Source organism: Echinops telfairi, unplaced genomic scaffold (assembly GCF_000313985.2).
Source record: "Echinops telfairi isolate 266 unplaced genomic scaffold, ASM31398v2 ScPeMD7_2186;HRSCAF=2738, whole genome shotgun sequence".
In the NCBI taxonomy this organism is placed as follows: Eukaryota; Metazoa; Chordata; class Mammalia; order Afrosoricida; family Tenrecidae; genus Echinops; species Echinops telfairi.
Window position 1 is genome coordinate 7,604,527 of NW_022106084.1, and position 26,541 is coordinate 7,631,067.

At 48.6% G+C, this 26,541-nt stretch overlaps 1 protein-coding gene across 1 annotated transcript in view; it reads right to left on the reverse strand.

Annotated features, from left to right (window-relative positions):
- The window catches only part of MAML3 (mastermind like transcriptional coactivator 3), a 504,620-nt gene that overhangs the window by 192,699 nt on the left and 285,380 nt on the right, over positions 1 to 26,541 (reverse strand). Inside the window, exon 2 of the mRNA XM_045293557.1 lies at positions 14,689 to 16,278. Within this exon, the coding sequence (XP_045149492.1) occupies positions 14,689 to 16,278 (1,590 nt within the window). The remainder of the gene's footprint in view (positions 1 to 14,688; positions 16,279 to 26,541) is intronic.

Genomic DNA, 26,541 nt, shown 5'->3' on the forward strand with positions numbered 1-26,541 from the left:
ACACACACACACACACACACACACACACACACACACACACACACTCAAGGGGGCTTCAAAGAATTCATGGAAAATGGAAGTAAAAGATAATGGATCCCCCCTCCTCCTGCTCCAAATTTTCATACATACCCTCTATTTTCTAGAAGAGGGGGAGGGAGCCTCTTTGCCTGCCCAGGGCCATTGGATGTTTTTAACGCCATTTGAGGAGGGCCAAGAAAATTATCAACTTAAAAATTAACCTGTTATATTTGGTCAGACATTTAGATCTCACCCCTGCTTTGAGCGAGGCGCGTGATCACGTCAGCTGGTGTGGCTGACGTTCCCACCCGTCTGGATCAAGGCTCCCTGGCTGCTCTCAGCCACTCACCAGGGATTCTTGGGTCACACACAGCCAGCAGTGCCAAGGCAGACATCCCAGCTACCTGCCTCTGTAGAGATGAAAACTGTTGGAGCATCACCCTGAGCAGGAAGTGACGTGGCAGTACAGGGCTGTTTTTCTAGATGCAGGAATCGAAAGCTCAGAGAGGTGAAGTAACCTGCCCCCAGGTTCTGGAGGGAAGGAAGTGGTGAAGATGGGATTTGAACACGCACCTGAGCCTCAGAGCCAACTCCTAACCAATCCGACGTCCCTCCCGGGGTACTTTCTGAACTGATCTCAGGCTGTCTCACCAAGACAGCTTTCAAGTCAAGCGGCCTTGGACACAGCGAGGGTCCAGCAAAGGCTGAGAGCACTATGGCTGTTGTAAGGAGTTGTCTTTGTGCATGAGCTTCTCTCGGCAGACACCCAGTTTAACACTCTGCCAACTGTCCAACGACTCACGGGCCCATGGACCCACGGGTTCTTCTCCAGCTGCACACCGTTCTCAACATAATTAACGCAGCTCATCAAAACCCTAGCAAACAAGCCCAGACCACCAGTCGCTCTCGACATGCTAATAGGAGGTCAGGTGCCTCTGACCTCTCTGTGAGATGTCTGTATGGCCCCAAGGCTGCTCACAAATCGTCCATGTTGATGACAGGGTATGGACGAGTGAATCGCGAATTCTTTGTCTCCCTAAGCAGCCACCGCACACACAAATGACTGTCAAGTGCTTGAACGCAGCAGGACACACAGATCGGGTGAATCCCAAGGACAAGCGTGCGAAGCCTACGGAGGCAGGCTGTCCAGAGGCGCAGGCTCCAGGGGCCCTCTGTGGCCAGGTGGCGGCTGCGGGAAGCACCAGAGTGGGAGGAAGAGCATCTGCTTCACGATACAATGCAGCACAGGTGCCGGCAGACCCTCGGAAGCAGCTCAAAGGACAGGTGTAAAGCCTTCAACCAACACTTTGTTGTTCACAGCTCTTGTCAGGTCCCTTTGAGTCGGCAGCGACTCACAGGGACCTCTTGCTCTACAAACAACAGAAGGAATCGCTGCTTGGTCCAGTGCCAACCTCACCATCCTGGCTAAGTGAGAGCACATTGTGGCAGCCACTGTGTCCATCGATCTTGTTCTGGCTCTTCCTTTTTGTGTGTGCTGACCCTCCACTTTACCAAGCATGATGTCCTTCTCCAGAGATTGTCCCTCCGCATCACACAGTCTATGGAGGTGAGAGGAAGTCTCACCATGCTCGCTTCTAAGGGCCATCTTTGGCTGTGACTCTTTCAGCACACTCTTGCGGTAGGCGATAGTATATTCAGTATTCTTCAACACCATATTTCAGGTGCATGCATTCTTCTCTGGTCTTCCGTATTCCTTGGGCAGCAGTGATAGGCACAAGTGGACTGACGACTGACTTAGATCCGGCCCACCTGAAAGCTTTGCTTTTTAACATTGCAATTAATGTGCCGGGCAGCAGATCCGGTCACTGCAATACCCACGGTTTCCCTTCTTGACTGCGCTTCATGGGTGCTGATCAGGGCTACAAGTAAAATGAAACCCTTGACGACTCCAATCCTTTCTCACTTTATCATGAGGTTGCTTACTGGTCCACTTATGTGAATGTCTGTTTTCCTTTTGTTGAGGTGTCATCCACACACACAGCTGTAGTCTCTGATATTTATTCTTACAAGTGCTTCAAGTATTCTCCCCTTTCATAAGCAACGTGCTGTTATCTGCATATCCGCGGTCACTGTTAGTGAAATCTTCCTCCTACCCCCGTGCTGTACTCTTCACAAAGTCCTGTTGGGTGATGATCTGCTCAGCCTACAGATTGAATACGTTTGGTGAAAATGTATTCCCTAATTATTAAAACATCCCTAATTACTAACCATGTACTTTCCTCTTGTTCAGTTCTAACAACTACCGTCTGATCTAATGTATAGGTTCCTCATGAGCAGAATCACGTGTTCTGGAATTGTTAGGTAGGCCAGCATAGGACTGGTTGTCAGCCCTGCACGTGGTGTGAGGACCCAGGGTCACTACCCACAGCTGTGCCATTTGCGCAGATCACAGCGAAGGGAGGGCACAAGAGGGTTGCCTCCCACCAAGGGCACCTTGGGGTAAGGCTAGGCCTTCAGTTCATCTGCCCAAGGAAAAGGCAAACACATCCCCACGACGAAAATGCGGCCATTGAGCGGACGGGTTATTTTCTTTTATTTAAAATAATTCTATTAGGGGCTCCTGCAGCTCTTATCACAATCCATCCATCCATCCATTGTGTCAACACATTTGTACATATGTTGCCATCATCATTCTCAAAACATTTTCTTTTTACTGAGCCCTTGGTATCAGTAGAATGCTGATTTCCCCCTCCCCAACCCTTCCTCCCTCATGAACCCTTGATGATTTATAAATTATTGTTTTTCATGTCTTACACCAACCGCTGTCTCCCTTCACCCACTTTTCTGTTGTCCATCCCCCCTGGGAGGGGGTTACATATCGATCATTGTGATTGGTTCTTGCCCGGCTATCAAAAGATATAGCATTTGGGGTCTTAAAGGCTTGAAGATAAAAAAGTGGCCATCTAGCTGAGAAGCCACAAAGCCCACATGGAAGAAGCACATCAGCCTGTGTGATCACGAGGTGTCGAAGGGATCAGATATCAGGCATCAAAAACCCAGAGCAAAAACTCATATCAATGTGAATGAGGGGGAGTGCGGAGTGGAGACCCAAAGCCCACCTTATAGAAGGGGCACAAGGAAGAGGCGAGCCTGTCAGGGTGCAGTGTAGCACCCATGAAACATGCACCTTTCCTCTAGTTCTTTAATGCTTCCTCCCTCTACCCCCACAATCGTGACCCCAAAATCTACCTTACAAGTCCAGCTAGACAAGAGCATGTACATGGATAGAGAAAAGAGCTGGAAACACAGGGAATCCAGGACCAGTAATGAGAGTAGCAATTCTAGGAGGGGAGGCGGGTGGTGAGAAAAGGGGAGAAGACTGTTTCACAGCGACCATGTTACAGGGCAGAACTGCTCCCCGGGGTTACCAGCGTTCATCCTTAAGGGAAGAGATGGCCAAGCCTCTCATTCAAGTTGCTGCTGGGGCCGGGGCAGGGTTTGAACCACTCACCTTTAGGTGAGCTGCCAATCACAAACCATTTGCATGGTGCAAAGTTCCTTACCTGCTTTTCTCCCTGCCACTAATATTCGCAAAGGTGCAGGAACGACTAGCAGAATCCGTTTCTGCTCCCAGGGAAAAGCTTTTTCCTTGCACCACTGACTGGTCAGCCGGGCACCGCCAGCTGGCAACAGCAAGCTGACCTAACAAGCCCATGGAACCGGTCTCTCCATATGCTGGCTATAGCGCGTGCCCAAAAGAAGCACCAAGAAACCTCTAAGCATCTCGGCTCCCAAACCAAGGAGAAGATATAAGAACGTGTATACAGCCTGTTCCAGGAGATCAGAATGTTAATAGATGATGCTAATAGTGATCAGTTTGGGTGTTATGAAAGGTCACTAGTTTTTGCTCAGGAAATGAAAATGTGTGGGTAAAATGTGCAATCTTGTGTATCATAGTAACGGATCAGGACAAGGTATTGGAGATAACCGAACACGAAAGCCATTGTGATGCCCTTCTTCACTGGGTCGAACGCAAACCATTTGGTGGCACACCAAAAAAGAAATATTCCACAGACAGTTGCTCAGGAACCAAGCTGTACCAGAACACCTTTGCATATGAAAACAGAGGGTTTTCAAAGAGCTTTGGTGCCTGCAGAAAGACCAGAGTTGCTGTAAATAGTTAAACGAGTGATAACACACTCTATTTTAAAGTGGTAAACCTGGCTCACTTCATTATGTGCGTAATGACTGTCTTCAGTCAGTCTCTCTTAAAATAATAGGTAGGTGCGACCAAGTAAATACTCATCAGCAAAGGGGCCCCATGCAAGTCTGCTACTACCCTAAATAATAATAGGAATTTTGGAAAAATAAACACTTGTAAAAACAAAACAAAACAAAACAAAACAAAAGCCCAATTCGAGAGCATGAGATGAGTTCTTTGTGGGCCAATTTAGAGTAAACTTTAAAAAAATCGCTCACTTCACACCTTTTATAGAGTGAGCAGTGTGTACTTTAGCAAATGAGAAATAGAAATCAAAAGAATAACAAGGTAAATAACAATTGTGTTGAGTAGCTTTTAAATACAAATGTGGCTTGATACTTTTGCTTCCATATAATCATACCATCATCTTTCTGAAACTATTACCCCTTCTTAGTTAGTATTCAACCTTAAGACCCTACACATTCGATTCAGTTCCATTTCTTTGCATCATTTCTTCAGTCACCAAGTCTGATGATTTCTCTCTTCTGCTTCTGCCTGTTTTACCTTGAATTTCAGTCGCCACATTCAGAGAGAGACCTGTGAAGATACTGCTTCACAATTCAAACACGAGCAAGTTGTCTAGCTCTTCTTCCATCCCAAAGCCATGTCAGAATTCCCCGCCATGGACCCTTCCCTTAGGTCCAGGGAAGGAGCAGTTCTTCATCTGCACCGGAACGCCTTCCCCTCACCCTCCCTTCATCTAGTGCCTACTCTCCGTGCTCACCTCCTTCTTGGTGTGCTCCTGGCTTCTCTGGTCCATGACCCAGTGTTGGATTTAGTGAGGCAGCACTTGACTTAACCCTCGTTCCTCCTTACTTCCCCAAGAAGTCTCTACCCACCTGGGCACTGACTACTACCTAAAACAAAAACAACGCACTGCCACTGAGTCAATTCTGACTCATGATGACCCTATAGGGCAGGGTAGACCTGCCCCTGTGGGTTTCCGAGACTGTCACTCTTCATGGGAGTAGAAACCCTTACCTTTCTTTGGAGGAGTGGCTGGTGGTTTCAAACAGATGACCTCACGGCTAGCAGTCTAATGGGCAACCACTATGCCACCAGGGTTCCTACTGGCTACTCCGGATTAATTATCTGGGGATTCCTTCTGGGTCCGCGAGACTGGAGATTTTTAGAATGACTGTACACAGAGTTGTTTATGACCCCATGTACTACAAAGGAAATACCTCCTAGTCCGGTATCATCTGCACAATTATTGTCATGCCCGAGCCCATTGTTGCAGCCACAGAGAGGGTATAATTCATTAAGTCTCATAGTTGCCTTTACTCGTGTGAGGGCCATATGCCTGTAGGCTCCTGCTGGTAAAACAAAACAACAGCCTAACTTACTCTTCTCATGTCTCCTGAGGAGCACCGGGCAGGGGCCCAGACACCTGGAAAGGAACACCTGGGAAGGTGTCAGGACCTTAATGCCATCCTAATGCAGCAGAGTATGAGAACCCGCAGCTCCAGGTGGCCATCCTACCGGTGTGCTTGAGAGAAGTCTTGTGCTTCCTTCAATTCTATACGGTTCATTCAGCTGCAGTGTACCTTCCCAGAGCTCTCCAGGATGCCAGCTTGGCACCTGACACAAGCCCTCCTTCATAGATGCTAAATGGAAGACTGAGTAGCCAACCCTCTCTCCAAGAAGGGACGGGACACACTACCCTTCACCCTGAGGGGAGAGGAGGTGGGGCAGGTGCGAATGGCACATGGCTTTGTCCTACTAAGAAGACCAACCGGAGCAATTCTATGATTTACCAACTATCGGTAGCCAGAACGTTCCTTAGAATCAGTAATGTTGAGCGTTCTTCTCAAGTACGTTGGACATGTTATTAGGAGAGACATGTTCTTGGGGGTCCCTGGAGAAGGACCTCGTGCTTGGTAATGCAGAAAGGGAGCCCAAAAAGAGAGGAAGCAGAAAGAGTGGCTGCAACAATGGACTAACCGCAGTGACCATCGTGAGGACGGTGCACGCGCGGGCAGTGTTTTGTCCTGTTGTACACAGGGTCGCTGCGACTCAGAACTGACTGCACGGCACCTCACACGATGGGGACCACAAGATTTGATCTTGTAAAACAAAATTCTTTTTAAAGCCCTCTATCCTAAAAGAAATCCATCAAGTAGAGAGGAAGCTAGTCTTTCCACTTTCTTCGGAATGATACACGTTTTTGATTTGGCAGAACGTATAGGTCCACAGACCGTGAATGCCGTATTTCAGACCAATGGTGAGCAATGAAATTCCCATGGGCTGCTTTAGCAGTAGCTCCCTCAGTGCCCACCTCTGTAGGAAGAAGCAATGGTTCTAGTAGGGCTGCGTTTTACAATGCACATGCCCAGGCCTCACTCCCAGACCTACTGATTCAGTGTGCTTGACAGCGGAGTTGGATGGTCAGCATCTTAAACCATTTCCCGGGGTGAATCTTAGGCACATCAACACTCCGGAACCCTGAGTGAAGGGTGGCCATCACTCTTGGCACACGAGCATATTCCTGACCCACTTAACCTGTGAAGAATTTCTGTCTTTCAGTAGGGAGCCAGTTAGAGCATTTCTTCCACACTATGATTATAAAACGGTTTCCTCTCCTGCTGTTTACGCTTAGTCTCATATATCTGAGACTCCGACAGAATATCAATCAGGATTTTCAAAATATGCAAGATGTGTATGGAAATGATTTATGCCACCCATCCAGAGGAGCATTTCATTTATTATCTGGATTTTTGTAGCAATTCTGTCGCCGCTCTCCCTCAGCTGGGCGGCCCTGGGCTCCGTCAGTGATGAGTGCTCTGTCAATATTTTACCTTGCTTCTGAGTTGCCAGAGACTATGGGCTCAGTCAGGGTCACGGAGCCTAAACTGTTTTTACAGTCCTTGAAGTAAGTCAATATTTCCAAGATTTTAAAAACGACTCAATAGTTAGAGTCACACGATCGTATGCTACCATAGCAGGATGATGATGTGCACCATGCCCTTTGAATGCGCCTTGGACCTATGTAAGGTTTATGTTAGAATGGCACTTTTGGTTTCATGAAACTCACTCTACTAAGTGCAAAACATTAGAGACAATAATGTTAGACAGTACTGTGAGACTTTCTGTTTAGGATATACATTTTCTGTATCTTTTACGTGAGTGTATACATACAGACAATGACACACTTTGAATAATATGTACTATTTAAATAGACAGGTGCAGAAGCCATAGGAGAGTCGCCTTTATTGATGCTTTTCTCCCATCCACTTGTATTTCTGCTTCTCCCAGTGGCCCAGTACTGACAAACAAGGGCTAAAATGATAGAAACATGCCCGAGCAAGGAGCATGGCCATAGCAAAGGAGGCTCGTCCTCACACACAGATGGCTGTGGTGGTGTAGTGGTTATGTGTTGGGCTGCTGGTAAGCACAGGGTCGCTAGTTCGAAACCACCAGCTGCTCCGAGGGAGAAAGACGAGGCTTTGTCCTCCTGTCAGACATTACAGTCTCGAGAACGCACGAGGGCCATTCCGCTGTCCTCTGGGGCCCCTCGGAGTCAGCAATGGCTTGATGGCAGTGAGTTTGTTGCTGCAGTTGCATCTGGTTGTACTGAGAGTGTGAACAAGAGAGAACGAGAAACTTTGGGGTAAAGGAAGACATTTTGTGCATGTACGCGGAGGTGGTCTAAGTGAACTAAATCCTCAGCTACAGAATCGAGGAATTGGAAATCTGAGGAACAGCACCTTCATGGAGATAAATAAACAAAAGCAAGGTAATCGATTAAAGCAGTTGCCTTAGGAGGTGGCTATTGAGACTGGAGGGTGTGACGCGCGCTGACCGCACTGTCTGACTGCCTGAAGCGCGCACTCGTGTTCCGGGGATCAAGGAAACAGTCGAGACTTTAAGAGAAGCGAACAAAGGGGCGCGGGATTTTTAATGTTAAGGGAAATAACTTCACAGAGAGTAAGTCCCCTGATGGCTGTAGACATGGCAGCTCTGTCCTTTCGGTTGAGATTCTTTGGCTAAGCAGTTTTTCATAATCGACCTGAAAAGACTCCCAACAAATTTCGATCAAATGAAATGGGGCCAAGACAACACTGCAATCGCAATGAGCATATTTGTACTCCCTCGACACAAAGGGTGCTGGGTAGGAAACAAACATGCAAAGGAAAACAAACATGCGGCAGTACAGGTCTAGGAGTCTCGGGTTCTGTGGCTGCAGCTACTAAAAAGTAGCACCCCCTCTTTGAGATACTTTATTTTACCCCGCTCCATCCCGAATTCTTCCTGGGCTCTGGGCAGCGCTGGCACCGTCTGGGCCAGCGAGCAGTCCTTTGCCTCGGTTTACCTCTCTCCTAGTCACCCCATTGTTTTCTGTCCAGCAGACGGAGATGGAGTTTGCGGTCCTCCTAGCGAGCTCATGGTTGTGTCCCTGGTCCAAGCTGACCAGTTCCGGTCACAGGAGTCTTTTTCGATCCGTCCTCCCAGCCCTTCTATCCGATCTCAAAAGCAGCGCCGTGCGATCTGTGCTCTGGATCAACCGTAACGTACTGTGGGCCCCAACTTTTGTAATCCACCAAATGATGGACCCAACCTCCTCCTGTACCTGAGACAGGTGTCAGGCACCACGGGCAGAGTATTTCATCACAGGGACAGGCACATAAAAAACAAGAAAAAAGACAGGCTCCAATGCTCGAGAATTGACTTTTTAAAATCGTTACTATGATGGCTGAAGTTTTATGTGAAGTAAGAGAAGAGAGTAAGGATCACGTGAAAAGGGAGGGTGGAGAAAGAAAGAGAAAAAAGAGTAAGTTTTGGGGAAGAAAAGCCCGGAGATTTATTTCTGAAAGTCAACCAATGAAGAACTCTCCAAAAACCGCACATGCACGGCCATCAGGTCAATGCCGGTGGTCTCAGGGTCACGGGACAGTACAGTTCAGGACTGCCCCTGGGGGTCTCCGAGACTGTAACTCTTTATGAGCATAGGAAGCCTTCTCTTCCCGTCTAGGCGCAGCTGGTGGTTTTGAACTGCTGACTCTGAGGTTATCAGCCCAGTGCATAACCAGGACACCACCAGGGCTCCATATGAAGAACTATATGACCTAGTAATTTCAGAGAGAGAGGGAGAGTATGGGAGGAAGACCGTAGATCTCCTACAGTAAAAACTTGCAACTAACATGAACTAAATAAAACCTAATGATATCACCTCAAGCCAACCAGCATATGGGGCCAACTAAGGCTTTATTTTAAAGAATTAGCAAGATGTAAATTTAAAAAAATAGACCATTTCCTTTCCTTAAAAAGTTATCTTTACTGACTGCAAAATTCATATAATGCATAAGAGGAAGTTTAGAAAATCCAGCACAGTATGAGTAAAGTGAAGAATGAGTCAGCACCCTCTCTGAGAAGGGAAGGGAAATGCCACCCTTCACCACGCCGGAGAGGAGGTGGGGCGGGTGCGAGAGGTAGACGGCGTTGTCCTGTATTAGGAAGACTGACAGGAGTAATGCTACGATTTACCAAATATAGGCGACCAAAAATGCTCCTTATGGTCGAGAATGGTGAGAGTTCATCTCATGTACTTTGGACAGGTTGTCAGGAGAAAGTACCTGGAAAGGCCATCATGCTTGGAGGAGCAGAGGGGCAGCCAAGACAAGGAAGTCCCCACCAGGCTGGGCTGACACCGTGGCTCCACCAATGGGCTCAATCAGCAAGACTGATTCTGAGAATGGCGTGTGTTTCTTTCTGTGGGACATGGGCTACAGGCTAAGAGTCGGAACTGACGTGGCAGCACTTAATAACAGCAAGCATTTGGGTTCTTTGCTATTTACGTAGTAAAAGACCCAGACTGGATTATAACCTCCCAATTATTTTGTGATCTGTTTATCTCACTCGTGTCATGAATTTCCTTGTGGTCATCCTTTTATGTAATGATTTTCATGAACCTCATTTTACCCAATTCTGATTTTGTTTATCGTTCATTATTATGAGTAATACCAATCATTGTACATAAATTGTCCAATTTTGTGACTATAATAGTAAATAAATTCTGAAAAGTGAAATCACTAGACAGAAGATTTAAATTTTTGCCTCTGCTTCTAGTTTTGGCTTTATCCTTTTTGAAGTATTCAGGAACCGAGTGTATTTCTCTTTATTTCTCTTTAGAGAAACAGCATTTTCTACAACTGTGCAGGTTCCCAGGAGAGACGAGTCCCTGAGAAGGCCGCCATACTTGGTAAAGGGAGGGGCAGTGAAACAGAGGAAGACACTCAACAATACAGGTGGACAGAGTGGCTGCACCCATGGGCGGGAGCATAAGGACGGTTGTGAGGACGGCTCGGGACTGGGGGATGCTCCGTCTGTCGTACACAGGGCCGCTGTGGGTCTGATTGGACTTGAGGGCGCCTAACAAGAATAACAACTGTTCTAAATAAGTAAACAATCACGTAAACAGATGCTACGGATGCTGTGGATGAAATAGATGCTGCGGTGGAGTAATGGTTACATGTTTGACTTCCAACTGAGATGCTTAATGTTCAACCCTCCCACCCCACCCCACCCCACCCCCAACCCCGTCCCAGTGACTCTGCAGGAGAAGACACTTGGCCACCTGTTCCCATAGAGATGACACACTACAAAACCCTATGGGGCTACTTTGTCTCATAGCGTTGCTGGAATTGACTCAGTGGCCCACAAAGATATACACAACAACAAAAGCCTCCGTGGCTCACACAGGTTAGCAACCGATAAGCTGACAGTGTGAACCCACCCATAGGCAGGAGGGCCTGACAATCTGCTTCCCTAAAGATTACAACCTAGAAAACCCGATGCGATCGCTCTGCTGGTGGAGGAGTGAAAAATGGCCAACAGCATTCTTCTATTAGTGGCTTCTGCACTCGTCATTTGTGAAAAACAAAGGTGACCAGGCTCAGTGCTCAGATAGAGACTGGTGGAACCTTCGAAGTTCTGGGCCTGATTCACGGTTTGGGCCTGCAACTGAACTTACCCAAGTGTCTCCAATTTCCAGCCAAACACCAAGCAGGTCTATCAGGTGAACACTAATTAAGAGAAGTGTGCACTCCTTAGATCCATTGGGGATCAAAAGGGCAGCCTTAGGGAAGAGGGAGGGCTGGAAACAGGAAACACCGGGGAGAAGTGGGCAGAGTTGAGGGTACACTGCGGGGATGGCAATCAAGGACATGAAACAAAGTGTACATGAGTCGTCAAAAGGAAGACCAATTGCTCTGGACACCTTCATCCAGTTTACAATTAAAAAAGAAAAATCAAAAACACAAGCCAAAGGGCTGGCTGTGACTGACTCAGAATCTACTGAATGCAAGCTAGCAAGAGCAGCATGCGCAGTTTGACTACGCCAGTCTGGAAGCACATTTTCTATCTCGCCCGTAATTTGTGCTAGTATTTGTGCAATGTACCTGCCTCCAGTGTAATTAACGATGCTCAGGACTAAGTAAACACTGCAACACGATCAGATAAAGCATGAAAGCAACGAACCAGAATGTTTGCAGAAAGACAGTCACATATTTATTGGTGCATTTTGAAGCTTGTTTCAAAGAGGAGCAAGTTAATAGTTCCTTAAAAAATGTGCTTTTGGTGATGGCCCTTCATGAGATTAAGAACTGATTATGCTAAGAGGACTCACAAAGGAAGATGTTGACTACCCTGAAGGCAGACAGAGGAAAGGGGAAGCTTGAGCCAAAAACCATCGCTCGCTTCTTCACCGGACAGAACCCAGCCCGATAGAACCCTTTTAGGCACGGCCTCTTCGGCTCAAGGCTTCGGCCACTCACAGTTCAGTCAGGCAGGCACACGGACCTGAAGTAAGTACCTGAAGTTCACGTTCCAGCAAAGACAAGCCCTTCATCCTAAGCTAGCCCATTTCAGAAGACAGTGAGTGAGTGAGGGTGGGGAGTGCGGGTGGTCCAGAGCCGGTGGCTGGCATGCATCACCACTGCTGTGGCCCCTGGGAAGTCTTCCACGGTAGCCCAGGTGTGAAGCTGTGACTGTAGCATAGCTCGCATTGACCTTAGCCCACTCAACAGCTCGCCATCTCATAAACCTTGTGGCAACCCGGGTTAGAACCAGCAGTCCTGTATATTGCCTGCTTCTGAACTTTTAAAAAAAAAAAATTTTATTGGGGACTCTTACAGCTCTTATAACATTCCATATATCAATTGTATCAAGCATATTTGTACATAAGTTGACATCATCATTTCCAAAATATTTTCTTTCTACTTGAGCCCTTGATATAAGCTCCTCTTTTTTCTCTTCCCTCCCACAGCGTCCCACCCTCGTGAACCCTTGATCAATTATCTACTGTTTTTATTACTTCGTATCTTACACTGCCTGTTGTCGCCCTTCACCCACATTTCTGTTATTGGTACCCATTGGAGGATGCTTCTGTACGTAACACTGAAGTATATATGATGTTACATTTTCCCAAAGGATATTTTTGTAATGAAACCATGCTCACACAGAAGGGTCACATTTCAATGATTGTTTTTCTTCCCCCTCTCTCTAAGCAGCTACTGATTGCTGCTCATGCATAAGTCAAGTTACATTTTTACTCATCCAGAGAGAATGTCGTTAGGGCCGGCTGGCATGTGCAGGCAAGAAAGCCCAGAGAGACTGTGGGACGGGGAGGGCATGAAAGGCCAGAAGCTAGCCGCTGAGCTCAGATGTGTCTCTGCAGGCCAGGAGCCCGTCAGGCCGGGCAGCCCCCAGCACGCGTGGGCACCGGCTGTGTGTGTGTGGACCGGGAGACAGAACGTGCAAACCCCGACGCCAGTGAAGCAAGCTCTCCCCGCAGCGCTTCCCAGGGCTTCTAATTCACCAACTGAGAACACACAGCCAAGCGCGAGTCAGAACCTGTTCCAGCACGGTGGCCTCGACAGCAAAGGCTCTACTGCAAAAGTTCCAACAGGCATGTCAGCATCTGCTTTCCACGAGGAGGGGGCACCGGCTCGAATGGGCTGGCAAGGGTCCCCCAGCACTGAGGCACGCAGTGGAACGGTCCTCTTTCCTCGACTTGCCCTTTCCATCAGCGCCGAACAACGTCACACGCGAGGAACAGGGACTCCCCGCTCCCGGCCTCAGGAACGGAGGGCTGGCTAGTGCGTGGTGCACGCTCACCGGTTTCGGTGTCTCACAGACAACCCTGCCCCTCTGAAGTCCGAAGTCATCCAGGGAGACGGTGGGAGGGGCGGGCGCTATTGAACACAGCATGGCCACAGGCCCATATACACCCTCACCCTTCCCTGAATTCCAGCTGTGTGAACGAGGGCTCCCACTTCGTGCCCAAGCCGCGAGGTTAAAACAGCTGGTGGGGGCTCTAGACCAGCGACACCTGGCTAAACACTGGATCATCAACACACACACACACAACCTTATCCTCCACTTTGGTTTGAAACCACAGAAAACTCTCCCACATTTGAAAAGCGTGTTATCGAAATTTCCAGTTCTTCATCATTCAGCAGGGCGGATGAAGGATTTTCAGGACCCCACAAACCAGCAGTAAACCCAAAACCAAACCCTCGGCCACTGAGTCGATTCCAACTCACAGGGACCCTCTAGGTGAGGACCTAGGCTTCTGTCCAGGGGCCGTGTGGCTACTTCTAGTGTGGGCCATGCTGGTCAAGCATTCAATTCACACTCCCCTAATGCGGGCGGGGCTGGCACGTCTCTGGGATGTGGAGTGTGATGGTAGCTGCTGTGGATGATTCTGTGCGCCTCAGCAGCCTCTGGACGGGACCTTCCCCACCCCTGCTCTATAGGGTTTCCAACGCTGGAAATCTGTAAAGGAGAAGACAGATGCATCTGGCTCCCAAGGAACTGATGGGTTTGAACTGCCGACCTTTCAGTCCGCAGCCCAATGCTTGCCAGACAGCGCCACCAGAGACCCTATGAAATGGCCACAGGTATTTCTAGCAGCTCCCGTCTCCATTCTTCCCTAACCCGAGTCTGCACCGACAGCTCCGTGACCTCAGGCTGCCCTCTCCTCACAGTGTGGCCTACACGTACGAGGGGGCTTCCAAGAGTCAGTGGGGAAACGGACTCCAAAGATAATGGATCTCCCCAGGGCTTTCTGAAGCCCCCTCTTGGAACTTTTGGCTTCTTATCTCATGGCAGGAATAAACAACGTTTGACCCTGAGGAGGCCTTCAAACACAGGGGTGTTAAGTCCCCCCCTGCTCCATCTCTAAAAGGAAGAAATCCAGCGGGACATGGAACATGGCTGCAGGTAGTTACACCTCAGGACGGCTCCAGCAGGGGCCTGGCGGGGCAGCCGTGACGCCTGTAAAGGTTCCAGCCTTCGGAACCCACTGGCACAGTTCTCACCTGCCCTCTCCAGTTGCTATGAGGTGGAATCGACCAGGTGGCATCCAGCCGGAGAAGCGACCGCTGGAGCTCGGTGAGCGTCATGGCATCACACGAACTGCTCGCGACGCGTCTCCCTTTGGCACTCACCTGACCGTGGGCTGGAAGCGCAGCGTAGGCCATGGGCTGATTCATCACACCTTTCTGCTTCATGAGAAGCATGCGCTTCTGCTCCTCGCTCAGGTGTGCCCTGGGAGCCTGGAGGTGCGGTGGAGGTGCTGTCGGCTGCTGCTGTTGCTGCTGCTGCTGCTGCTGCTGAAGATACGGCATCAAGGGGTTTTTGCTGGGGTTGGCCATTGGCGGCGTCATTCTCTGACTCAAGTCTGCATTAAAATGGGTCAGAGGCTTCGTGTTGCCGTAAGTAAGAATGTTGTGCTGTTTGTTTAAAGAGTTTGCACCCAGGTTATTTGGCTGCGGATTGATCATGTTCATATGGTTCTGAGGGAGGTAGTTATTCATTGTCGTCTTCTGCAGGTTGTTTGCCATTGAAGGCACTACAGGGTTTTGGTTGTTAAAGGCTTGGGGGTACATCATTGGGCTATTTGGTTTCTCAGCAGCGAAGGTTGCTCCGTATGGACTAGATGGAGGGCCTAAGGGAGACCAACTTGAAGTTTGATTTGAGTGTTGCTGCTGTTGTTGCTGCTGTTGTTGTTGTTGCTGCTGCTGCTGTTGTTGCTGCTGCTGCTGCTGTTGCTTCTGCTGCATGAGTTTGGCCCGCTGTTGTTGCTGCACAGCCATCTGCTTGAGCTGCTCGGCTGGGGACATGTCAGAGCTGGGCACAGCCACAGAGCCCGACCCGGAACCTGCCACGGTCACTGCCGCCGGGTTAAGAAGATAACCACTTCCGGGCCGTGGGGGCGCTTGGCCTGGAGTGTGGGCTTGGTTTGGAGTTTGGGGGGACTGGACAGCACAGTTTGCTGGTGAGCTGGTGGGGTTTGCAGCTGCGGGAGTGCTGGCGACAGAAGGTAAGTTGGTGGCCGTGGAGACGGTAGAAAAGGGAGGACCGGAGGAAGAAGGCCTGGTCTGGGGCGATCCCAAGGAGACGTGTGCAAAAGGAGAGTGGGAGGGGTCACTCTTCACACTGGCACCCTCTTGGGAGAGAGGGGTCTCGGCGGCTGGCCGGGAGAATTCCGGCTCCTTCTTCTCGTCAAAGTCTTCATTGAACAGGTCCTGTATGTCATCTTCGGGGACTGTGTTAGCCAGCTCATCTATTAACTCTTGCCACTCCTGATCATTCAGGTTAATGTCGGAGAACAGCTTGTTCTGATTGGAAAGGGAGGTTTCGGATGTGTCTATGCAAGTAGGGTCATCCAAAGGTTCTTGTTTGAGGTCTTTGCTCTGCAAGACGGTGAAGCTATCTTCCAAGTCATTGTAACCATTCACCGGAAGTTTAATTTCAGCAAGTCTACCATTCTTACCCAGGTCTTCTAGAAGCCCTGGGGCGTGAGCCCCACTATTCTGCAAGGGCAAAGAAGGCTTCAAGTCAAGTTGGTGAAGAGGAGAAACTGAAGGCAGTGGCATGTTATTGGGCAAACTGTTGATGGCGTCCATCCCGGCAGGAATGTCCTTACGGATTCGCTTACTCGTCGGAGAAAACCCCCCATCACACGCACCATTCTGCTGGTCTCCATTAAGTGGTGATCGGGCTCCTTCCAACTTCCTTTTCACAGTCTCTTGTAGCTGCAAACGACAAAAGAAGGAAGATAACTAAATCTCAAAGTCATCGTTTACTCTTTATGAGTTCTGATGTGCGTCGCCACGAACACAACAGGCTCAAATATCTTCACTAGCAGATGATCCCCTGCCCACCCCTCCTACCCCCCAGCAATGAATCATGCCCAATCTCTCCTGCTGACTGTACAAACTCCAAGGTTCTCCTCTTCGACACTCATGGACATCTAGAACACTTCCCATCTCAATGTTGTGTTTATCATGTTTTCCTACTCAATATTCCCCATCTCAGTTAGCCAAGTCAGCGACCAAGCGATTTTCCCTTGAGAAAGTCCACATCATCCATCGTACGTATCCCCAAGTGATATGAATTGGACTCCCAGGCCTTCACTTAAACCCATCCCCTCATCTCCATCCTCCTTTCACTTTTCTTGCTAAATGGTTGGAACAGTTTCCTAACCGATCTTGCCCTGCCTCCAGGTATCCATCCATTCACTCATTCATCTGAGCTCTTTACTCCCTGGTTTGCTCGCCATCAACTATTTTCTATACAGAATAGTCATTACCCCTTTATTAAAAAAAATGTGTTGGCCTTCCTGTTTGTAACCCTGCTTTGATCTCCAACGGTCTTTCCATTACAGTTCAATGGGAGCTTTCTTCACCTGACTCTGGCTCATCTTCCCAGCCCCGCCTCCTCCTCATGCCTCTTCTCAGTACCACCTTCCCACCCACCAATCCAGTTTCCATGAGCACTTCTGAAAGTCATTCCTTCCATGTGTCAACCTTCTTTCTTCCTTCAGGGCATGTTGCTTTCTTTTCTTGGAACATGCTCCTTCCTGCTTCCTCCCTCTCTTCCTCCCTCCCCCAGTGAGTCACTATGCATCTTCAGGTCAGAGTATAGCTTTCGCTTCCTCTAGGAGGTCTCTTACATGCCTTCCCCGCTCTGGATCATGCCTTTCTTGATCTACCTGTACTAGGCTGGTTATCCCCATAAGGCTATCCCCATATTTCCAAGCAACCTACACTTGCCCCCAGCAGCATTATTATTATGATTATGCTGTGGGGGATCCAGCCTAAGTGTCTGTTTAGCCTGCCCCAAGAAGAAACCATGCCCTGGCTCCCATCAATGGCCAAGAAACATCTGCTCATTGAATGAATGGGTCTATTGTTTAATTCAGAGGGGCTGAAAGAGATGAACTTATAGAAGAGCAGGAGGCAGCCCACCGACCACAGGAATTTGTGACTTAGACACTCAGTGTTCTGGGACCTCATGCTCTGGGAAGTGTGAGGTCAATTTAACGGGAGGACTCCGTTAAGAAGCCCAGTTAAGAAAGGCCTTGGTGAGGTACGGACAGATTAACCACCAGGCCAGCTCAGCTCTTTGTTCCTTTCCTTTTGGCCTCACAGGGCCAGTCCCAGGGCTGTGGTGAGAGACTGGGACTGGGGAGATGCTTGCTGAAAGACAAAGGGAAACTCCGTCAGATGAGAAGGGATTGCTGTACCTTTACACAGTTGAAGGCCCCCTTCCAGTCGTCTACCCTCAATAAAGGCGCCGTATATCATAGAACCAATGGAAAAGACCAGCAGGGGCGCCTCGGTTCGATACCTCGGCACTACCAATAGTACTGCCCATGGTTAATGAAGCCATTTGGGGCACGAGGGCACGAATTCCAAGACGTGCCACTGGATTACTAAGTGCTTTCTCAGACAAGGAACCCAGGTGGTAGAGTGGTTACTCTTTGGGCTGTTAACCGCAAGAGCTGCAGTTCCAAAGCACCAGCCTCACCGCTCTGCAGGAGAAAGACAAAGCTTTCTACTCCCATTAAGAGTCCTGTCTTGGAAACCCACAGGGGAAGTTCTAGCCTATCCTGTAGGGTGGCTCTGAGTCAACATCGATGACAGGGCAGGGCGTTGGGTTTGTGTCATTTGTTAAATCTTGGCTTCTCTATCTCTACAGTGGGCTGCTAATGTCCTGCCTCAAGGAGATCCTGTGAGGATGCACTGCAGGAAAACCCTACAGAAAACATTTAGCTTCATGCCGATAGCCACGAAATTCCCACTAAGCCTCGGGGGCCCCTAGAGCCACCACTGCAACTGAGGTAAACTGGTGCTCCCGGGTCTGCAAAAGGCAAACAGGTAGAACGGTGACATTTCTGTTCCCTAGCAGGCAAAACCGACATGCTATCCAAGCATCTGGCCTAGCTTGTAAAATATGAACAACAAGAATCAAATTTGCAATTCAAGCCCAAGTCCAAGTGCTAATGCATTCATGGCCTAGATTGTAGAACAGCACAGGCTGGATTGCTGAGGTTCAATCAAATGCATTTTCAGCCTGCTGCCTGAATGAAGCTGCTGAGTGAATTTCGTTATCCTTCAAGGCCTGGCCTTCTCCACCATTATCCCCTCTAACCCAGATCCTGACAGATGGATAGTCCATGTCTCAGCATTTCAGAGTATCAGGGATTCATCATTGAAGAGGCGCTGCGGTGGGGTGTTGATGTTTTGTTTTGCTGTTTCCAAAATAGCAGCCTGATCTCAGCACCCCCTTCTGCCTGCCTCATCATCCTTTGCTGCATGGAATGGTGGTCTGCGAGTCTAATTTTCTCCTATGTGCCTCCAGGGAGAGAGGAGAGCGGCGAGAAGCCAGACCCTGTGTGTTCACGATGCGTACCTCACAAGCACCCCACTCGGGCAGGAGACAGCTGACTGCATGCAGGGACAAGCCCTGGTGAGCCCCCCAGAGGACTCAAGGGGCTCCCATCAAGGAGTTCTATCCCAGGCAGCCTGATGCCAGGACGCCCCTGGCCCTTCTACCCTCCAAAGCCTGAAACCTCTCAGTATGATTTGTGCCCTCCTGGAAGAACTACAGAAACTCTCTCCTCCGAGCACCGGGCCCCTCGCTCCTGTATTACTGTTATTACATCTAAATGTTTCTTCCTATTAAGGGAAGCTATGGGGCCAGGAGCTGAAGTGTGTTGTTCATCCACTTGCCTCCGCCAGTATGTGCCGCTCCCATGCGTCAATTACTCAGAGGGAACGGATCCCTCCTCCATAATGGCTCCAGCGCCAGCCTCTCATCTGCAATACGCCTCGTGTTTCTGCTAAGCTGTGTGTGCGTGCATGCGTGTGTGTGTGTGTGTGTGTGTGTGTGTGTGTGTGATTGAGAGAGAAAGAGAGAAGAAACACAAGCTAGCTAGAGAATGTCATTATGCTCAGACCAGGAGAAATCTGGATAGTTTGTGCTCTGGGGTTTACAAAGCATTTTCACATTAAGATCATATTTTATCCTCATAGCAAACCTTTGAGTCAGAGCATGCACCAGACTAATGATTCCCCGGCAAAGAGAATAAGTAGCACTTAGGAGGAGGAGGAGGAGGAGGAAGAGCAGACGACTCTGTAACAAAGAGGAACGTGGCTCTATGACCAGGCCTCTGTTGACACTGTGAGGCCCTGTTCCCAGCAGAGTCTTACAGTGTCTCCCAGGTCAAACTGCCCAGGGCCAAAAGGTCTTTCCTTCCTTTAGACTTGCAGCACTAGGGAGAGAGAGGCTCTGGTGGGTAAGCTCTTGGCTGTTAACCCATCGCCAGTGGTTCAAACCCAGCAGCCACTCCATGGAAACAGAGACCTGGTCATCTGCTCGACTGGGCAGTTCTACTTTATTCTAGCCCAGTGGTTCTCAACCTGTGGGTCAAGACCCCTTTGGGGGTCGAACAACCCTTTCACAGGGGTCACCCGATTCATAACAGTAGAAAAATCACAGTGTTGGAGTAGCAATGAAAATAATTTTATGGCTGGGAGGGTCACCACAACATGAGGAACTGTATTAAAGGGTCGCGGCATGAGGAAGGTTGAGAACCACAGTTCTAGAAGGTCACTCGTGAGTTGGGACCAAGTCACTGGTGCAAAACAGACAAACTGCAAGTTCCAATGAAGCAGTGGGAGAACTATTGCCACCCACGTGGAAGATCCAAGTTTGACTGCAACCAACATCATATGCACAGCCCCCACCCCTCTTTCAGTGAAGGCTTGGGAATAGCTATGATGTTGACCAAGTTTCAGTGGAGCTTCCAGACTAAGACAGAGAAGACTAGGAAGAAAGGCCTGGTGATCTACTTCTGCAAATCAGCTCCTGGTATACTCTGCAACGGATAGCAGAGATGGGCATTCCATATTTCCTTACTTTGTTGGGGGTTGGCTTTGTGGCAGCTAACCACAAGCAAATTCAAAGCAGCCCTTCTAGTCCTGTCCGTGATTTACATGAATAATGGTCATGCTCCTACTATCAATAACGAAGGCCTAAAGATGAGAGACATTAGGGTACACTATCATATACCTTCTACTCCTAATGAATCTACACTTTAGATTTTATTATAACCAGCTTACTACAGAAAAATGGAAGGAAGGGGGGATTAAACAGTGGGTCCAAGATTCCCTGGCTGGGGCTGGAGGAAACAACTTCTGTCTGTCTGTCATTGCTCGGTTTGGATAGTTCTTTCTAAGTAGAGTGTCTCCTGGCCAGCCCTCCAGTCACTCCTGATCTTAATGTGGAGCCTGCCTATACGCGCCCACACAACTCAATGAGGACCACACCATAACCACGGTCTTGTTCTCCCGGGATAGTATGCAATGGATGACTGCTAAAAAGGGCTCTCAGCCCCACTGAGTTTACATAATCACCCCTAAAGCAGACACTGGGCATGCTGGCCTCTATACGGTTTTCACGAGTCAATGTGCAATTTCTTTCAGATGGCGCAAAATACTAGGAATGACTTGCGGACTACCCATTCTTTTCGTCACATTTTGAGGATTCTAAAGTTCCAGGGACGAAGCCATGATGGCATAGTGGGTTATGTGTTGGGCTGCTAACCGCAAGGTCAGCAGTTCAAAACCACCAGCCGCTTTTCAGGAGAAAGATAAGGCTGTCCGCTCCTAAAAAGGTCTACCGCCTTGGAAACCCCAGGGAGCTTTGCTCTGCCCCATCGAGTTGATTTGAGTCAGGATCTACGTAAGAGCAGTGGGTTTCCAGGTAAAGTACAAAAGAGCACCCTCCTTCATTGACTGCTGGAGAAACACCTATTTCCTCAGACAGGAAGATGAGCTTGCAGAGATATACTAAAACTAATTTAGAAGCTCAAAGAGAACATTTTGATCTGCTTTGGTCAAACCAGAAGATGATTTCGCTGGAATCAATTTTCACATGGTTAGTCTCTTTCCATTCTACCAGCAGATAATAAGCAAATGAACACATGGATGAATTTGACTTGCTTATTTAATGTATTTGATAAGTGACCCGGAATACAGAGATGTTAGATATTTCAATTAGTAGAATATGAATAGTGTGGAAAACCCTTCCCGAACAGTCTTCTAGATTTAAGGGCCCTGACTAATGATCTTTGGAGGTCTATTTAGAGGGTCTATTTTCCAGGCCAGTGGTTTTCCAACTTTCATGTGACCAGTTACCTGGTGAGCTGTTGAAAATGCCGATTTCTTGGTTCCCCCACCATGATTTCTGATTTAGCAGCCCAAAGTGGGGCATGGAGTGGGAGTGCTCTCTCTCTCTCTCTCACACACACACACTGAGTGTGTCTAAAATCTCTGCTTGAACATGGCATGATCCTCCACAGCTTCTCTGGACCCGGTGAGTGGGTAATGCTGAGTCTCTGGAGGGATGTCAGATACATACAGTTAAAAGTCTCCACTTTGAAATGCTCACAGAAGAAAGACCTCATTTCAGAAATGAGTGCCACCCTCTAATGGGCCTCAGAAATAACAGCGAGAGAGGCTCAAGGGAACAGAGGGCCCTGACGAGCTCTAGCCCAGAGTAAGAGGACTATTCAGAACAGTTCAAAATAATCACGAATTCCAAGTGGTTTAGTGGTTATGCTTTGGGCTGCTGACCACCAGGTCAGCAGTTTGAGACCACCAGCCAGTCTGTGGGAGAAGGATGAGGCTTTCTACTCCTGTAAAGAGTTCACAGTCTTAGAAATTCACAGGGGCAGCTCTGTGAGTCAGAGCTGATTTGAGGCCAGTGAGTTGATCCCTAAGCAAAAAGGAATGCTGGTGACTCAGTGGTTAAAGAGCTTGGCTGGTAACCCAAAGCTCGGTGGTTTGAGCCCACCAGCCGCCTTGTTGGGGAGCAGCGGGACAGTCTGCAACTATAAAGATGTGCAGCCTTGGAAACCATATCTGTAGCTCTACTCCGGTCCTATCAAAAGCAACCAAATCTCGGCCATTGAGTGGATGCCAACTCACACTGAACCTACTGGACAAGGCAGAACTGCCCTGTGGGTTTCCAAGACTGTAACTCTTTAAGGGAGTAGAAAGCTCCATCTTTCTCCCACGGAGTGGCTGGTGATTTTGAACTGCTGACCTTGCTGTTAGCAGCCCAATGTGCAACCACTATGCTTAGCGTGGCCCCTGGAAGCGGGAAGGGTCTCAATAGCAATGGGTTTATTCCCGTGTAGTCGTAGGGCCATCTTCCTTCTTTGTCTATGTCTGGAACAATGGAGGCTCGCCCAATTTTATCTGTGTGACTGAATAGTCATTTAAGTTACTCTTCGGATATATTTTACATCTTTTTCTTTGCACATGGCTAAATTTTTAGGTATATTTTAATATTTTAAGCCAGGGTAGGGAATGTCCAAGCCAAATAATCAATCCTAGCTAATATCGCATGCCTTATCAAAGAGAAGTGGTTTCAGTCATCACATTAAATCATCAAATATAGCAGGCTAACTTTTAAGTTGATAATTTTATATGGCTTGTGAATGATGTTATAAATATCCAAATGATCTTTGGCAGAAAAAAAGGTGCTCTGGTAGCATAGTGGTAACGGGTTGGGCTGTGACCTACAGGGTCAGCAGTTCAAAACCACCAGCAGCTCCGGGAGAAAGACCAGGTTTTCTACTCCAGTAAAGAGCTACAGTCAAGGGGGAATCGATCACAAGGATCGATCTATAACCCCCTTCCAAGGGTACAAACAACGGAAAAGTGGGTGAGGGGTAACAGAGGATGTAAGACATGAAAATAATAATCTATAATTTATCAAGGGTTCCTGAGGGAGGGCAGGCAGGGGAGAAAGGGGCAAGAAATGGGGAGCTGGCATCAGGGACTCAAGTGGGAAGAGAATGCTTTGAAAATGATGGCGGCATATGTGCAAATGTGCTTGACACACTGGATGACTGTATGGATCGTGATAAGAGATGTAAGGCCCCAATAAAAGTATTTAGTAATAATAAAAAAAAGAGCTACCGTCTTAGAAACCCACAGGGGCAGTTCTGCCCTGCCCGATAGGGCTGCTCTGAGTCAGCATCGACTCGATGGCAATGAGTTTGGTTTGCTTTGACCCTTGCTTTAAACCCAAACCAAACCCACTGCTATGAAGTCCAGTCCAAATCATAGTGACCCTATATGGGGTTTTTTGACAGCCTCAGCTTTCTCCTGAAGAGCAGCTGGTGGGTTTGAACTGCCAACCTGGGAGTTAGTAATCCGATGCTTAACCCACAGAGCTATCAGTTTCTTTACTCGTTAACATGCAATAAATACCAACCCAAACCAAACTCACTGCCATCCACTCAATTATGAACCATGGCAACCTTAAAGGACAGGGCAGAACTACCCCCGTGAGTGTCTAAGACAATAACGCTTTACGGGAGTAGAAATCCTTGCACACATGTCGTAAGTGCCAACACCCTGGGAATGGATGATTAAAAAACCCAGAGTGGCGGCAGATAGGGCCACTGACATTTTAAAAGGCGGAGTCCCAAGATCTCCTGCCATCTCCAGGTTTGCACACATAAACAGCGTGGCACCGGCTCTTGGCTTCCTTCCTCCCAGTTGAATGAAGACATTATATTTTCATCACAAGCCACACTGATCCTGTGTATTCTTTCCATCAGAGGTTTCAAGTTTTTCATAAGCTGTGTACATGCAATTCAGATCGGTGCTTCGCCAGAATGATTAACGACTCATTAGAACGGACGGACGCCGTCCAGCTTTTGAATCTCCTACCGTTGTTTGTAAGTAGAAAGCCCAACACTTCTAAGTTTCTATCAGATCATGTAGCTCACTGCTCACATTGTCACGTGATATTCGAATTGGCTGAGGGCTTACCACGTGCCAGTTATCAGGAGAAGTCCTGTACACGTATTGCTGACCTGCGTCCTCACAATAACCCTCTGAGGGATGAGGACTGGGTTCCGAGAGGTGAAGTACTTTATCCTAGGGCACACAGCACGGCCCTCTCTGCAGTTCTGCTGGTCTCTCAGAACTCTGCTGTCCCCTGCTCTGCAGCGATCCTGCCTGCCTCTGAAGACTCCAGTCCTGATCAAACACCAGCACGCTTTGCTTAGAAAGTCTGGGGAAGTGTTTTAGACACCTGTGTCGTGACAGGCGAAGGAGGATGTGCGCGCGTCTTTGAGTCAGATCTGCCTGATTCACAGGAGAGCGCTGTGCGCCTCTACAAGTTAAGATGCTATTCGGCAGATTTAGCATGTGTTTGAGAAGTGATGATAGCTCCAGCCCCGGAAACTTCGGGAGGGAGCAGATGTGTGCATCTCAGTCATGGGCACGTGGCAGCTTTCTGCAGAACGAGCTCCACGGGGCTATAGTTACCAACAGAATTCCACAGCCCTGGACCGCGTGGTCTTTTCATCCGCATGCGCACACGCAGGCATGCCCTCTCAGACGGCATTACATTTACGTTTAAGGACAAGAAACAATTTCCCCAGGAATGTTCCCTGATCACTCTCACCCGAAGTCATGCATACATTTTCCGTTCAAGCTCGCCTCTGCTATACATGACCTTGTATTAGAATCTGAAGTTCTTAATGGGGTTTTATTGGGGGCTTGAAAGCAAGGAGGCTGAAGGAGTTTGGTGGGGAAGAAGGGAAAACCATAAGGTAGAAGCGGGCAAATGAAAAGATGAGATCTTACCCGCATCCCTCACAGCGGGACACTTACCCCAATCACAGACTGGAATGAACAGGCACATTGGAAGGAAACATGAAGTTTCCATTTGTTTATTTGCTGGGAGGAGGGGGCGAGGCGGGGACGAGGAATACTTCAGGGAGGCCGAGCACTTTCCTTTCCCTTGGGTAGGGACCAGGAATATTTTTATTTCCCTGCTTACTCAAAATGTCCCGGCTTTTCAATGAGAAATTCTCATTTTTGTTTTTAGCCCCTATCAGGAGACCATTTTCCTTAACTGCCAGCACCAGCTTTGGGGATGCAAATAGCCCAGAGCGCCCAGACCTGACACTGCTTTTGAATACAAACCCAGCATGTGTTTATCTCCCTTTGGAAAACAAAAGTATTGAAATAAGATCTCCTAGTCTATAAAAAGCCTCTCATTTTCCCCTAAAGGGGTCAGACACTGGACTTCCTTGTGAGTTGTAGTTTGCATAAAGCCATACTCCCAGGCAGCTAGCAGCTACCTCTGAGAAATCTGTCTCTCTCTCTCTCTCTCTCTCTCTCTCACACACACACACACACACACACACACACACCATCTCTGAGCAAACACATAGGACGTTATTCTTATTTCTAGACTGCATCTGACTCTGAGACCTCCATTTCTTAGCAGGGTTTTGGTTTTGTTTTGTTTTAAACACCAGGGCTGATGGCTAAGAGAATGGCCTCCGTTGACCAACTAGGGAATTTCCTTTATGCCTGTACTTTTAGAGCAACTTTGTGCACCAAGGTACTCTCTTCCCGGGGCAGGCCGCACGTGGGCCGCAGCGTCCACATATAGGCAGGTGCAGCCTCGTGGGCAGGCAAAACCTGGGTGTGACTGCATTGTCTGGCAGCGTGTAGCCGGGCAGCGGCATGCACAGCGCTTCTCCCAGTGTGTGCCCGGCCCAGTTCGGGAGGCTGTCTGCAGTGCTTTCATCTGTGGGGGGAAGCTGCTCAGCTCCATCCCATCCGCTGAATTCGTTTTCCAAGAGAAATTAGACCAAGGTACTGTTGTTATAGCAACAGTCAGAGTCACTACACAGCTGCTTCCCCACACCCTCAACCTGACTTCTTCGGGCCGAGGTTTCCATTATGCAGAGGGCGTGCCCACGGCCGAGGCTGGGCAGACTCTTCATGAACCCTCTAAGCAGAGGAAGCTTAATCCTCTCCTAGGCCTCCAACCTGAAGCCAGGAGACAGCACTTCATCTTGCGACACAGAGTGGTCCCCAGAACTGAAAGTCTATGAGCAGAGAGCAGAGGCAGCTGCTCCACTTTCGTCTCTTGGATAGGAGCTGGACAGGTTGCCCTGGGATTTCCTG